This window comes from Anopheles arabiensis, chromosome 3, assembly GCF_016920715.1.
Source record: "Anopheles arabiensis isolate DONGOLA chromosome 3, AaraD3, whole genome shotgun sequence".
Taxonomy (NCBI): domain Eukaryota; kingdom Metazoa; phylum Arthropoda; class Insecta; order Diptera; family Culicidae; genus Anopheles; species Anopheles arabiensis.
The window spans coordinates 85,592,665-85,607,973 of NC_053518.1; the positions used below are offsets into that span (position 1 = coordinate 85,592,665).

At 46.0% G+C, this 15,309-nt stretch overlaps 1 protein-coding gene across 3 annotated transcripts; it reads left to right on the forward strand.

Moving 5' to 3' along the window:
* The first annotated feature begins 205 nt into the window (after positions 1-205).
* Positions 206-15,279, forward strand: LOC120905149 (EH domain-binding protein 1). Of its 3 annotated transcripts, XM_040315970.1 has the most exons (11): positions 207-2,057; positions 5,231-6,661; positions 6,734-6,936; positions 7,646-8,262; positions 8,638-8,736; positions 9,017-9,406; positions 9,547-9,670; positions 9,762-9,858; positions 9,949-10,137; positions 10,935-11,023; positions 11,093-15,279. In XM_040315970.1, exons 1-10 carry the CDS (start codon positions 1,954-1,956, stop codon positions 11,014-11,016), a joined length of 3,336 nt encoding a protein of 1,111 aa, XP_040171904.1. In that variant the 5' UTR covers positions 207-1,953; the 3' UTR covers positions 11,017-11,023; positions 11,093-15,279. The 3 variants fall into 3 exon arrangements, with proteins under 3 accessions (XP_040171905.1, XP_040171906.1, XP_040171904.1); XM_040315971.1 differs by lacking the exon at positions 8,638-8,736 and having other exon boundaries at positions 206-2,057; XM_040315972.1 differs by lacking the exons at positions 8,638-8,736; positions 9,017-9,406 and having other exon boundaries at positions 206-2,057.
* The last annotated feature ends 30 nt before the right edge of the window (positions 15,280-15,309 follow it).

The following is a 15,309-nucleotide window of genomic DNA, read 5'->3' on the forward strand; positions in this document are numbered from 1 at the left end:
TTGTGACTGAAAACCTCAAAATGCTAGTTACGCTAATATTCGAGATACGCTATCGCCTCCGGTCTGCACTAATAGCGTATATCGAGGAATACCTGTACTTGACAACATCCATCTGACAGCGCACAAACAGCCAGCCATCTCGCTCGCGCAACCATCGCTGCTCGTCCATCTCGCTCCGGCCGCCGCTCGCTCATTCCGACACTTTTTTTTCCTCGCCTTCCTCGAAACTGTCAAAGCCAGAGCCAGAAAAGTGAAGAAATTGTAGCAGAAAAGATTATGTTGTAAGATCCCGTGTGCCTGCGCCAGCCTTTCTTCCAAAAGGATTGACTCTTGTTTTGTGTAACAAACAAATCAACAAATTGCCCACATCAGCCCCAGACTGTTGGTGTTCCGTACCAGCTTCGACGTAGAAAAAAAACCCCATCCCGTGTGAGCGTGTGTGTGTGTGTGCGTTATGGTTTAGGCCTAGAAGAATCAGCTCGACAGCAACCACCCCAGTGACGACGGGTTGGGAAGGTGATGCGTACTCCCAAACCTTGCGTACCGAAAAAAAGTAACGCAAAACGTACGTAAGTGTAGCAGCACTGCTGCAGGAAAGTGAAGAAAAAGCCCCTTCCCATGTGGGGGGTGACCCATGAAGGAACCGAAGGAAAACAGCCTTGCACAACTGTGTGACCATGATCGTGCGGGGAAGCAGCTGAAGCCAATCCGGCGGCAATAGCGCCTTGTTTGTGTGAAAAAAATCGTGTGAAATGATGTGAAAAACGGCAACAGCAGCCGAAAGTGTGCAGTTAGTTGGTCGGCGAGCGACCCGAGAAAAATAGAACCTGGCGAGGGGCTGCCTGGGTGTGATAAAGCAAAAACAAAGCGTTAGGCGACCCTGCCCGTCCTCGAAGAGAAAACAGTTTGTCGTCGTTCGCGTCGTCCTTTGGTGTGCTCGTCCAACGGGGAGCGCAGAGACAGCGCAACCTTGATCCTCGGCTGCTTCTTACTACGTCAGTCAGTCCGTGAGCGCGCGCGTTGTGTGGGGTGGGTGGCCCGGGCCAAGGTCCACCACAGGGGAGAGACAGGGGCAAAACCATCCAACCAGAGCGCAACAAATAGAGAGAGAGAGAACTCGGTGCTGGCGTAAACACATTCCTTATTTAGCGTATCTCTTGTCGCGGCTTGGTCGTATCCGTAAGGATGCCGCAGTGCTACTGTCCAACCCCCTGGGCTGGGTGTGTGTAGAAAAATAAACAAAACACACCTTTCCGACGTCTCCCCCCTTGGCGCTCCCCGCTCACCCAAGGTACAGGGGATGTTGCAATCTGATCGAGCGAAAATTGATCGCTACACGGATTGCAATTCACACAGCCACAGCGCGGGGGAATGTGTATCGAGGCCCCCTAACACACCACCACGACGCTGAACTGCGCTGATAAGTGAAAAGCCCTTCGTGCTGTGTTGTGTCGCGAGTGCACACGAAAGAAAGCGCCAGAAATTAAAACAATCGTAGTAGCATTGACGTGCGTGCCTCTGTGTGTGTTTGCCGCTCCCGTGTTCTGTTTCTCCGTTCCAGCAAGAACGCACACAATCCCTTGTTACAAAAGGGCGGAAGCTTGTTTTTTGTGTTTGTTTGCCTTTCAAGATTATCACTAGACAGAGAAGCATGCTGTGCTAAGTGCGCACGTTGCACAAACGCTGCCACCGCTGCTACTGTCCGCTCGTCGGTGTGAAATTATTGTGCTTTGTGAATTTATGTGATTTGATTTCTCCACGTTGATTGAGGCGAACATCTCGCGGTTTGAACGCCGTTGTGTGAAAAACAAAACAAAAAATGGTTTGAAAACGGTACTCCGGCATCATCGCTGTATCGCCAGAGGAAACTAAACAACAAACAAACCAGTTGCAGCAGCCGCATCAGCCCACAGCTTTAGTTGCCTAGTCGTCCCGGCCGCGACAACCTGCACAATGGGCAGCGTGTGGAAGCGGTTGCAGCGCGTCAACAAGCGGGCGGCCAAGTTTTCCTTCACCGTGTCGTACCATGAGCTGTTCATGGAGACGACTGCCAAATGGTAGGTTTCGGTGCTCGAATCGGTCATCCCTTCTAACAGCAAACTATTTACCTTCCCTTTTTGTAGCGGTAACACCCCGTAACATTTTTTACCTGCGTTTGTGAGTGGGACAGAAAATTAATTGTAACACGGCACATGATTCATTGCGCGCTACTTTCGGGGAGCAATTCCTCGTAAGACGGTATTTTACCCACGAAGACACGTTGTGGGGAGGGGGCTTTATGTTACCCCGAGCCCAATGAAGCCCCCGACACGGCGACGACGTAATCGCTCGGAAATGAACATCATAATTTCCTGTATCATCATCATCGCCACCATCGCCACCATTACCGTCATCGGCGAAGGCAATACACGGCTCTAGCGTCATCACATTACACATACACACCCATACGAACACCATCACGTCATCACGGTTGCTTGGATCGGGGGGATGCAGTTCCGTCGCGTCTTGTTTTGTTTATCTTTGCCGTTACGTCGCCACCCTCCCCCTTCTTTTCCCCGCTCGCGGCTGCCGCTTTTCGCTCCCTAGGGAAGCGCTCCAACGGACAGTTTCGGATTATTTTTCCACCCGCTACGGTCCGGAACAATCTAAGACAGTGGCCGGTAAACGTCGTGCTTTTTTTATTGTGGTTGTTTTATTTAGTGGTGGGAGCTCGGAATTCGACCTACTCGATTCCGATTCCGTGTTTGGAATCAATTCCGGAGTTGACTCTCTAGTTGAATCCGGAGTTGACTCTGGAACCGCTTCCGGATACGATTCCGCAGTGGACATGGGAATCGCAATTTGCTCCGGAAACGGAATCAGACTTGACTCCAGAAATGGAATTAGCTCCCGAATGAGAATCAGTTCTTGAATTGAAATAAGAAGTTTCCTAATCGAAATCATCCCGGGAATCTCCATGAGAATGGTTCGTTTACAAGTGAATTTTGATTTTTGCATTATTGGACCCAAACGTCTATTTTAATGGAGATGACAAAACCGACTCCGTTTCGAAGCCGATTATGATTTCGGAGCCAATGCTGATTCCGAAGCCAATTCCAATTACGAAGCCGTTTCTGATTCCGGAACCAATTCCGGAGCCAATTCAATCCGGAACCAATTCATCATCATCATATCATCATCATTTAGGAACCAATTCCGGAGCCGACCCCGTAATCGATTCATAAAACTGATTCTGAATATACTATCTGGAATCGATTTCAGAAAACATCGGAGCAAGCTGGAATCGATTCCTACAAAACTTCATTTTTCCCATCACTAGTTGTATTGTCCTACCAGGTGTTCTATTTAAACCCTTTTTGCAAAGATTTTAACCCATTTAATTTACAATTTGTGGCAATGTCTTAGGGTCATTAATTGAGCAATGCCTCACAGCTTCACTGAAAAAAGAAAATAATAATACTTTACTGAGTTTGTAGATGGCATGTTACAAATCTTCAATTCCAATTTGTGCACACAAATTACCCTGTTCAATATTTGCTTTGGAGGGTAAACGTCAACAGTCAGCAGCAGTGATGGACGTCTTGGACCATTAAACGCGATGAATCATTCCAGTATTGCGTTCTCCAGCTCGCCCCTGGAAGCAAGGCCCTCTCACACAATGTATAGAACAAGATCAGACGGAAACGGGTAATGAATCGGCCCGGCACTGGTGGGGCTAAATCCCCAAAGGGGGAAAAGCAGTGGTGTTTCTCGATTTTTTATTTTTGGACGATGACGCGTGCACAAGCCGCCACACGCGAACGAAACACAGCCAAACCAACCTTCCCATCCCAAAATGCATCAATATCGCTTTTGGAACGAGATGCGCACAGTAGTACTGCGTGGTTGGTTCTCCTCCCGCCCAAAAGACAAACCATCATCTGCCATCCCGTCAAAGTTTTGGTTTTGTTTTTGGCTTTGGATTTGAAGCTTCCAAGCGTTCGTCATTCGGCGATGCACTTTGTTTTTGCGGTCAATTTATTTTTATTTCCATCCTCGTGCAAAGTGTGCAAGAACCGGTGCAAAGTGCATGACGGTGGCGAAGGTTTTATGATTTTATTTTTAAAATTTCAGTCTCTGCATGTTGGTAATGGAAAAGTATTGATCAATTTGGCCCATTCGTTCCGCTTTTATTTCGCATTGGATCCCTGCGTTGCATTTATTTTTTATTTTTTCAATTACCAAACGTGTCCTTGTGCAGCCAGATGGATGAAGGATTTTTCATTTACCTTCATCAAACGGTCCGTAAATAAAATATGCACCCAACGGCAGGCGTGCGCTCGGGCCATCGCAGCCGCAATCGTAAAATATAAAAATGCCCGTAACACATTGGCATTAACGAAAAACCGCCATGAATGTTTAAATGATACTGGTAGTGGTGGTGGTGGTACCAGTTGGGTGCATTCGGTACTGTAATGCTCTCCCTCCAAAAGGGTCAGAGGCCCTGCCGCAGCGCAATCGCGCAAATGCAACCAGAGGTCATCCGATGCGGCCGTGCTTAATTCATTATCTTCATTAAGTACTCGCTGGGGAGGACGTTGGGGCGACTCGCAATGTGATGCGAGAGCGTCTCGGCCAAGCAACAAAGCAACAGCGCTACTTCACTGATTTCACGATGCTATGTATCGCGTTCCGGAAGCACTTGAAGTGCGCCCGGTCGAAAGAGTTTGCTGCGTTTTATCTGGCTTGTTCCAGTTGTTGGTTGTTGCGTGGCACACGAAATGAAATGAATGAAGAGAGAATTGGGACTAAATTCAGTTTGCTTTTGGTTGTTTTGTTTTGGGTTTGTCCACCGTTTTTCTGAATACATTAAGCACAGCACTGCAATAATGAAGTGAACATGGTGTCTTTAATCTATCATCTTACCAAAGCAATCAAAATCTGTACCCCTCAAGAGTATCAAAACAATTAACTAAAGCTTCCTCTGGCCTGGTCTTCTTCCATCCGGTTGGGTTCGTAAATCAAATTTCGCACATTGCGCAAACCCCTTGCCGGCTGAAAACAAATCAATTAAGCGACACCAATCGACGGTCCATCGTCGACAGCGCGTGTGTCCCGCGGCGCCATCGTCGATGAAGCGCACGCGCTGCTAAATTGCAAGAATCCTCCACCCTCTTCCGACGGAATTGAAATTCATTAATTTAACCGTTTTTTTGTTTTCTTTCTCTCTCTCTCTCTCTCTTTTCAACAGGCGACCGAACAAACTGCACGTCGTGTGGACGCGCCGTTCGCGCCGCGTCCAGTCCAGCGCGCTCGAGTGGCAGCCGGACCTAATCAACCCGCTCAGCAGCACCATGTCCTGGCCGATGCCGGATAACCACACGATCGCGGTCACGCTGTTCAAAGACATCCGGACGCACGAGCTGGAGGATAAGGATTGGACGTTCGTGCTGGAGGACGTGTCGCAGCTCGGCAAGAAGCGGGCGCTCGCGTCCGCTACGATCAACATGCGCAAGTACGCCAGTATCGAATCGACGCAGCAAACGTTTACGCTCCGGTTGCGCCCGGTGTCGAAGAAAATCCTCGCCGCCAACCTGGAGCTAACGCTGAGCTGCGTGTTTTTGCGCGAGGGCAAAGCAACGGACGAGGACATGCAGAGCATCATTTCGCTGATGTCGGTGAACAATGTGTCGGACATAGCGCCGCTCGACGATCTCGAGGACATACCGGATCTGGAGAACTCGATCGACTTCTCCGAGAACATGTCCGAGCTGACGAACCAGCTCGAGCAGCTGACGACGAGCCTGAACAGCTCGGAGCTGCTGACACCGATGAGCGGCGTGCCCTCGCTGCTGTCCGACGATCAAACGCCGATCGTGTGCGGGTCGCGCGAAATGTTCCTCGACATGATGCTGGCGGGGCGGGAGGACGACGGCAGGCGTGAGTTGGACGAGAATGAGAACAAACCGACGCTGCAGCACCACCACAGACCACACGCGCGCGAGGAAGGTACTGGTGACGGTCGTCAAGCCGGTTCGCACTCTTCGTCTCCTAGTCAGAGGGAAACTCGTGAAAACAGCCTCCCAGAAACGGTTAAAAGGGAGGAGGAAGAGGAAGAAGACCAGCTGGACAAGCAGCTCGACGCACTGGGCGTGTTGGAAGACGACGAGGAAGACAATGACTTTGCATCCGGTCGATCAACACCGGTCCCAACGGAGGCAAACCGTGTACCGACGCCGGAACCCGCACCGCCGGCCGTCGCCGTGGAGGAGGAAGCAAAACCGTCCACCCCGGAACCACCACCAAAAGCATCGCCCCTCGATGGTAAAGCGTTCAACAGCAGCCGATCGGACCTGAAACCACTGAACCTAGTCAAGAGCTACGACAACGAACCGAAGGAAAGGGAACAAAGCACCATAACAGAGTCCGATCGGCAGGAGGCGGATGAAAAGTCGGACATCTCGTTAGTTCCACCGATCCGGCCCGTTCCGCTGTTGGCCGGTGGGGAGCTGCTGAAACCGCTGGGCACGCTTAAGGACAGCACGCCCGGGCAGGATCTGCTAGAATGGTGCAAGGAGGTAACGAAGAACTACAACGGCGTGAAGGTGACCAACCTGACGACCAGCTGGCGCAACGGGATGGCATTCTGTGCGGTGATACATCACTTTTATCCTAATTTAATGTATGTATGGGCAATCGCAGAGTACACAGGAGAGATCTTCATTTGAATGCAATTTTCTGCTTTTTATTGCAGTGAAATGACGAAATTGTCCCCTGGCAATGTGATTGAAAACTGTCGAACGGCTTTCGATGCGGCCGAAAAGCTCGGCATACCGCGCGTGATTGAGCCGCGCGATATGAATTTGCTCGCCGTGCCGGATAAGCTGGCCGTCATGACGTACCTTTATCAGCTGCGGGCGCACTTCACCGGACACCAGCTGGAGGTCCAATCGATCGGTAAGCATTTGCTGCGCATGGGAGAGGAAATGGTGAAACTAAATGGGTGAGGGTTAAAAGGAAAACGCACAGTTGATTGGTGGTAATATCTGTGTTAATTGGTAGTTTCCTGTCCTAACACTCCACTTACCCCGTTTAAGATGGCAGCAGTGGTCCGTGTCGAGCATGCAGCCACGCGGCAGCACGGGCAGTGTGTTCTTATCACTCGCAAACGAAACTTGCCGGTGGAGAAGGAGGTACACAGAGTGTGTGGTAGTGTTTGCGCGAGAAAGAGTGGTTTTGAAATTTCTTTGCTAGGAATATGTTTTGTTGTTTCTTTTATCGGATCTTGTAAAAAAGACGATCAAGCTCCGTAGCATAGCGGATTTGTGTTTTTGTTTTAATAGTTATTTGCATCTGGATAGAGGGGTTGTCGCTATTCTCAAACAGTATGATTGTATTTGAAGATAAAACGTCAACTAAAGGACTCTTCAAATACTTCAATTTTTTCGAGAATTTGGGGATTTTTGATTTTATGATTGTTTTAATGCTAATCAGTTAGAAAACGATTTTTATCAAAATCAGAAAAAAATGACTGTTTGTTTGCTTCAAGTATAACATCTAACGCAGCTTGCAGGCTCAGCAACTAAACATGTCTTTCGTACTAAATCTTCCTATTGCACTGCAGTATCTTCTAATGCTCTCCCCCATTCTCTTTACCACACTACAGGCGAAACAACGGACGATTCCAGCTACGTGATCGGAAATTACAAATCGGACAAGCTGTGCAAGAATCTGCTCAACCTGACCGATATCATAACGCCCAACAACGACGACCACCCGCTCGGGTCGAAGCTGGACACGAAGGCGGCCCTGCTGGCCAACTCGAAGCACCTGCTGGGGCGCGTCCTGTCCCCGACCAAAGATAAGCTGCCCAACTTTCCCTTCAGCCTGCTGGACGGGCCGCTCGGTCCAGGGCACGTGGCAAACAATGGCCCGGCGAACAATGAGCGGGTAGAGAGCGGTGGTGACAGCAATGGTAGTAGCAAACCAGCGAACGGTTTGAGTGGCCATCAGAGCAGCAGCATAGACAGTGGAAGCAGCAACACGTCCTCTTCCACGGCCGCCAATGAAGGGGACGTGGCAAGTGAAAAGCTTACCGTGGCCACGACGGTTGACAGTGGCAGCGATGGTCGGTCGGTGGCTGTTAATGGCAGCAGTGCCAGTCCCACCGGCGATGACGAAGATGGCCAAAGACGCGCGCAAACGGAAAACAGTGTACAGCAGCCGGGTGACGATGATGAAGAGATTCAAACGCTTCCGACGTTGGATTTGAACAAAGCAAACGTAAGTAGCTTCGAAGGAACAGAGTGTGTGAGAGAGAGAGTTAAAGCAGTGTGGAGTTTGCGCAGCCCAGACGGACGATTTGATTTGTGGTTTGAGTTTGAATTTACCGTCTCGGGAGGCTTTGATTTTGTTTTTCTTAGTTTTTTTTTTAACTTAGTTTGAGTTTTGGTTGATTGATATGCCACTAGATTTGTTATTACTTCAATTTAATTTAATTTAATTGTGATCTCCACATACCAATACTGCGATACGTTACTTCTGTACATATATTATACCAATCAACTATCCGACCATGGGTTTGTATTACGTTTGTTTGTTTTTTTTTCCTGTTTTTCTTTCGGCTTTGTTTTCCCCGTTTTTCGCTCCTGATTTTAGAAATTGATTTTACGGCACAAAGAAATGAGCGAGCGGGCCAAGCTCATGATAGAACGGCTTAGATCGTCGCACGTAGATAGCAAAGGTGACAAGGATGCAGTAAGTGTTTTGTTTGTTTGATTTTTTTAAATCTACTTTATAAGTTTTCTTTTTAATTTGGTTAAGTTAAAATTTGTTGTGTTTGGTTTGTTTTTATTTTGTAAATATTATTTCATTTTATTGATTTACTTAATACCTACTTAATGATTAAGTCCTCGATCTTTTGAAGTATTCACAAATTTGAAGTATTAGTGAATATTAGTTACTAACACTGATGTTTATCGATTTGCCATTTGCTTCGGTTTGCAACTCTGCTTCCCCTCAAACGCAAACCCAAAAGACCGATCGACAGGCCAGATTGCGCGAGGAGGCCCGCAAACTGATTGCCGGCGCCAAGTTAAAGCTGTCCGGGCTGGACTCTCCTTCATCGCCGACGAAACTGTTCCCCTCCGGTGGTCGCCCGGCCCCTGCTCCCCTCTCGCCAGATCGGGCCATCTCGCCGATCAACAATGGGTCGGAGTTTATCTTTCCCATTGGCCATCACCATCCGCATCGAAAGGATACGGGTTCGCCCGCCGGCCAGCAGGACCCTACCGGCAAGGAGGGTAGCAATGGGCACAGCTACAAGGCGGCGGAACAGCATCACCATCTGCTGAAGCGCAGCACACCGTCGCCGAGCAAGTTGATTGAGTTTATGGGTCCAAAGAGCCAGGAGGATGAGAATGGTCAGGTAGGTTTGAGTTGAGTTTGAGCGTGTGGAGTTTGAGTGTATTGAATAGTGTTTTTTTAAAGCACAAAAGTCACCATCATCGCATTCTGCGTTGACTAGCAACATTCTAATATGAGATTTGGTTTATTATCACTTGCCAGGTGGAACGTGTAAATTACATTCAAAGTGAGCTTAACAAACTGGAGCGCGAGCAGGAAGCGATCGATCTGAAAGCAAACGCACTGGAAAAGAAGCTACGCGCTGTGATGGGCGGAACGATGACGAGTGAGTTGAGGGAGCATAGCAACGTACTAGCGGACAACAGCGAAAAGGATATTAATGTTTTGTTTTCCTTCCTTTACCCGCTCATTTGCAGACGTTTCCGAAACCGAAGATCAACTCATGTCACAATGGTTCACGTTGGTAAACAAAAAGAACGCACTGCTCAGGCGGCAAATGCAGCTTAATCTACTGTAAGACCTTTTTACATTGCTCTACTATGGGAATCTTTCGATTTGTTAACTTATCCTTTATCTTTTCAATTCTTTCACTCTTCGTTACAGTGAACAAGAGAATGATCTTGAGAAAAAGTACGAAATGCTAAACATGGAGCTGCGTGCAGCCCTTTCCGTCGAGGATTGGCAGAAGACGGAGGAGCAGCGCGAGAAGGAAGCGTTGCTACTGACGGAACTGGTGGCAATCGTGGACAAGCGCAATGAGCTGGTGCAAAATCTGCACAGCCAGGAGCAGGCGTAAGTTTCTGCTTTGTTTTGATTAAATTAGTTTCTAATGCAGTGCAGCAAAATATCATGAGCATCACGAGATGTTCACCAACAAAAACAATGAACAAATGCGTGGTAGCTCATTGCTGATACTCAATGAAAGTGCGTTATGACAAGCCGAGAACGACTTGCGAGTGCTTGAGTTAATCATGATACTGACGATACTGACTGACAAGTTGAGCTTAATGATGGCGCAAGCATAATCATTATTTTTTCTGGCTGTGAGCAGTGCTGGCAAATGCCACTGTTTCAGTCATTAACACTCATGACTGAAACGAAGCTCAAATCAGATCACGTACACAACTGCGATGATCAGAGGTGAGACTCAAACAGTTGGTGAACCAATCACATGCTTGATGACATTTTGACATTTTGATGACTATCGTGATGATCACCGACAGAAAATGTCGCTACAAAGAGACTGGCCAACAGTTGGTTGTACAAAATGTCATCAAGCATGTGATGGTCGCACCAACTGTTTGAGTCTCACCTCTGATCATCACAGTAGAACTCGTGACGCTGACATGATTTTGTTTAGACCGGAATTTGTTATGACTATGTCAGTGACATTTTGCAGAACTGATCACAGTAAAAAAAAGTCATGAGTCACTATTGACACACCAATCGTTTTGAGGATCACCTCTGGTCATCACAATTGAGTATGTGACGCTGACATGGATTTTGATTCAGTCATCCTTTTTTATGACATTGACAGTGACATTTTGCAGCACTGGTCTAATGATTCTTTTACTTTTTCTCTTATCTAGTATCGAAGATGACGACGAAATTGAACGAAAGCTGGAAACGGTAGACATTAACCAGAAGGACGAAAAGTGTGTCATCCAGTGAGCTGGTGGTAAGTAACGCTACGAGTGCCATGCAAGTGCAGCAGTCTTCAATGCTTAAATACTACCTCTGTTTTTAGATTTCCTTCAACTGTTCCTTACTTAAATTGGATGATGATTTACCAATGTATGTGGACGTAAAATGGACGTAGTTTCAACATTCGCCGTACCAAACCAAACGACAACCCCAAATTCCCCAAAACTGCTGACACGCGATAGGGCCACACTGTCCCCCCGAATGTCCCCCCCCGGGCTCGATGATGCCGGGCGATCACGAACTCGTACAAGTACAATCATCGTTCCAACGCACGATCGTTCAACCTGGAACAAATTACAGTAGCAGAGTACACATTTCCGTTCCGGGTTTTGAATTCCGTTTTTTCGTAATCAATTCCGTCCGTTTTCCGGTGTGTGCGCGTGTGTTGTTGTATAGTGCGTTTAGTGCATTGTGCTTGGTATTTATCGAAGCATTTGAGGACGCTGTGTGTCTGTGTGCGTTTACAGTGTGTCTCTGTATATGTGGTTGTGTTTTAGGATGTGAACCTATACCCTGAACTTTTGTCTCGTTTCAAGTAAGCCTACAACGCGACGACGATGGCTTAAGCGTTGGGATCGATACGAGTCTAATGGGGATGATCCTTTCACTATAGGTTCGTCAAAGTTCGACGAAAGTATCTACGCTTCATGACAAAAAGCAACCGTGTTTTGAATGTGTACAATATCGTTTAGTGTCTTTCACGCCCCTTTTTCGTTCGGCTTCACAACTGGCAAAGTAATGCGACAGCAAAGAAGCAGTCCCAAGTGCAAATGCTTATTTATTGCAATACTACACTGTAAGAGCACTACCATATAGCTATACCCTTTTTACGATTAAGTTTCCGTTACTTTTTACTGCTAACGTTGTAACCGCGTAACCGTTTTATTGTTCTACTTGTATCTTACGCTGTAGTGGCCCGTAGTTTGTTCGGGTGGTCGAAAGAAAAGCTAGCAATGAATAACTTGCCAGCTAGCTAGGGTCGTCGGGTAAGGAGCAGATCGAGCAAATTATGTATGTGAGTTAAGGGAGTTACGGGGTGGCATACGAGAGCGAGAGGCTTACTAGAGGCGAGCGGTTTGCAAAAACGGTGTCAGCGCCACCAACAGAAACAGCTGTAAACTTATTCAAAGTGATATTAGAGCGAGGCAAATCGAGTGAGCGTTTTTTTATATATATGATTAGAATCGTTTTATTACTGACACCCGCGAAGCTGCCTTTCATAGAAGCGATGCAAAAAAAGCGAGATGAAATAAGTATTTGGTCACATGATTAGAACATTTTTCCTTACTAGAAAAAAGGAAAAGAAAATTGACCTAGAAAAGGGTAGGAAAAGTGCGGCAGAGCGATTTTCCCGCAAATGATTTTAATTTATCTCGTACTGTAGCTACTTAGCTATCCATCTATCTATCTAAACATTTCTTCCGACTAATGTAGCTCTCATCTAACCGTAAAGGAACGATCAACTTTAAGTTTTAGATCATCGTCTAGCGATTGGTTAACTGTGTACATAAAAAGGTAGTAAAACACAAGAATAAGGGCATTTATTGCCAATTCCAACCATCATACTTTCCTGCAGCAAAATCAGGCAAAAGTAGCTGTTTTTAAAAGTGGTAAACCACATACTGTACTACTTTTTCTCATCCTAGATCATTTCACATCACATAATTGAGGAAAAATTCGGTTCACTCGTTCGGCTACGTTTAAAAGACCGATGACATATTTTACAAAAAAATGCTTTCAAAAGGAACTACTACTTGCATAACTACTAGGAATCATCCTGCTTACGCTCTCATACCTACATACTGTATAATTTATTGTTTTTCACCTACTCTACATTCTATTTCTGCGCCACACATCGTAATAATGCATACCGAGAGAAGAAATATTCTAGTCACAGCGGTGAAAGTGGAAATTACCAGACGATGTTGTGTCCGTACCCCTTTTGATGCTGGCTATTTTGGAGGATGATGATGTTTTGGACCCACTGCGAAGGCTTTACAAAAGGCAAGAGTAATGGTTAGCTTTCAAACGGTGGAATGCTTATATTTTATAGACCTCTAATTGGTGAAGGAAAGAGGGCGAAGGGATTACTTACTGTACTGAAATAAGGGGCTTGGGTTTGGTAACGTTCTTTTCTCTTCTCAAACGATGCTATACTATGCAATTGATTGCTGCTTTTGGTGGTTTGTAAACTATCTTTCGCTTACAGTGCAGCCTATTAGTGGTGAGATTAAAGAAGGAGCGGAATGATTTGTGTACAGCTTTGAACTTACAGCCAAAGAAAAGCACAGAGGAAGAAAGCCTAATTGGACAAAACAGAAGCTGAACAATGGCGAATGGGTGGAAGATTTCTGAACACAATATTTGTTTTTCCCCCATTCCCCCCCAACACGCGCTCAATTTGAAGGAGATTTTTAGCTTGTCGATAGGATGTAGTAACAAATAATCGTCTCATATAATGTGCATCATACATATATTTGCGTTAGTTCGCTTTTGCTTCGGCTGGCACGAAGACAGAAACATACACACCGAATGCGACACTCGTTTGCATCCTTTGATTTGAGAGCAAACGGGGTTTTGTTGCAAACAAACAATCGAATGGATTCATAAGGTTATTTTGTACCGCCACAACTACTACTACTACTACTACTTACCCACCACTTTTTCTAGCAGATTAGCAAAAACAGATTTCACCTCCTTTTTGAGATTGCATGCAACCCCCATCAAAGAATCCTTTTAATGGGTGTTTCTTTGCAGAGCAGTTGTTTGTGTGTTAGTGTGTGTTTGCTCGATAGAACCGTAATGCTTGGGCTTTTTGGTCTGTTTTATTTCCTTCAAAACATCTGGCAATCGAACAATCTATGCTAATTCCAAACGGAATAATAACCGTTCAATGCACACACATATAGCCGAACCAAACTGTGTGTGGTACGTAATATGAGAAATATTACACGCTGTGAGAGCCTGTAGCTAACAGAAAAAGAGAACACACGTTAATGGTAAAATGCAGAAGATCACATATTGTAATCAACCCCCCCCCCTCCCCACGTCATTCGTAAAGCTTTCTATCACATACAATCGGAGAAGAAAACTCGTTAAAATATACGTAGCAAAAATTAACCATTTGTAACGCAGATTAAAAAATAACAAGCTCTAGCCGGGCGTCGTATAACAACCAAAGTAAAACTTTGGCCTTCGCTCCCCCTCCCTAGCACGTGTACGCGCCTAGCTGGGGTGAGCCTAGCGATATAGATAATACGATAGTGGTGAAACAGAACGGAACGGAAACAATATAAAATCGAATAAACAAAAAAGGAAAGCATCGCAAACATCGGTCAACTCGGCGCGCATAAACAGATGAAACTGATGAAAAGATCATATTTTTAGGCTATAGAATGTAACGATAATGAAATTATTTGCGTGCTGCAAAACTAACAATTCCAAAGTGAAGCGCCACATTGGAACGCGGGGTGAAACGAAACGAAACCCCTATAATTGCTACACATCACTGCGGAGCATCAGCAAGCAGCAAGCAGTACACCGAGCACTTCATTTACGTATTTCGTTTTCGAAGAGGCCAGAAAATCAGAGAGAGGAAAAATGCAGCCTAGAGTTTGCTTTGTAGAGCCGTTTGTAAACTTTTCGTATCGATTATGATGGTAGACACATTGGTGGCACGATATTTTTGGAAAACAAAACAAAAAACTACTACTAAAAAGCTTGCAGAAAAGGGGCGAAATAGAGGGAGAGAGAACACATAACAATTCCTTGCAAGAGGGCGAAAAATTACCATCACACAGAGAGATAGAGAGAGAGAGAGCTGTATTTATATATATACAAAACCCCCGTTTGCGTACCGATGCAGGAGGATGATGAGTCTATACTTATATACATAAAAAAAGAAAACAAAAAATCATATTATATATTTTTTCTCATACTATATACATACATCCCATTATGCATACGCTCACGGCGGCGGCTGGTGCGTACGAGCAACGCCGCTGCGATAATGATTGAGCTGGTGAAGAGAGGAGTAAATTGTGAACTGTGAGGTTTCCTAAATAGCGTGCGTGCGTGTGTGGGGTCAAAATTAAACCAAGGAAACAACTTAAAAGAAGATTACTAGCACCGGATGTCCAACGACGACAACAGCATGCTAGCGGATTGTAATAATAATCTGACGATGATGATGAACAATGAAATGTATCGAATGATGATGTCAAAAAGGAACGAACGTTTTTATATGAATATTGTTCGCGA

Coding starts and splice junctions, on each gene's coding strand:
- LOC120905149 (XM_040315970.1), top strand. CDS start 1,954: ATGGGCAGCGTGTGGAAGCGGTTGCAGCGCGTCAACAAGCGGGCGGCC. Junction 2,058..5,230: donor ATGGAGACGACTGCCAAATG/GTAGGTTTCGGT, acceptor TCTTTTCAACAG/GCGACCGAACAAACTGCACG. Junction 6,937..7,645: donor GCTGGAGGTCCAATCGATCG/GTAAGCATTTGC, acceptor ACCACACTACAG/GCGAAACAACGGACGATTCC.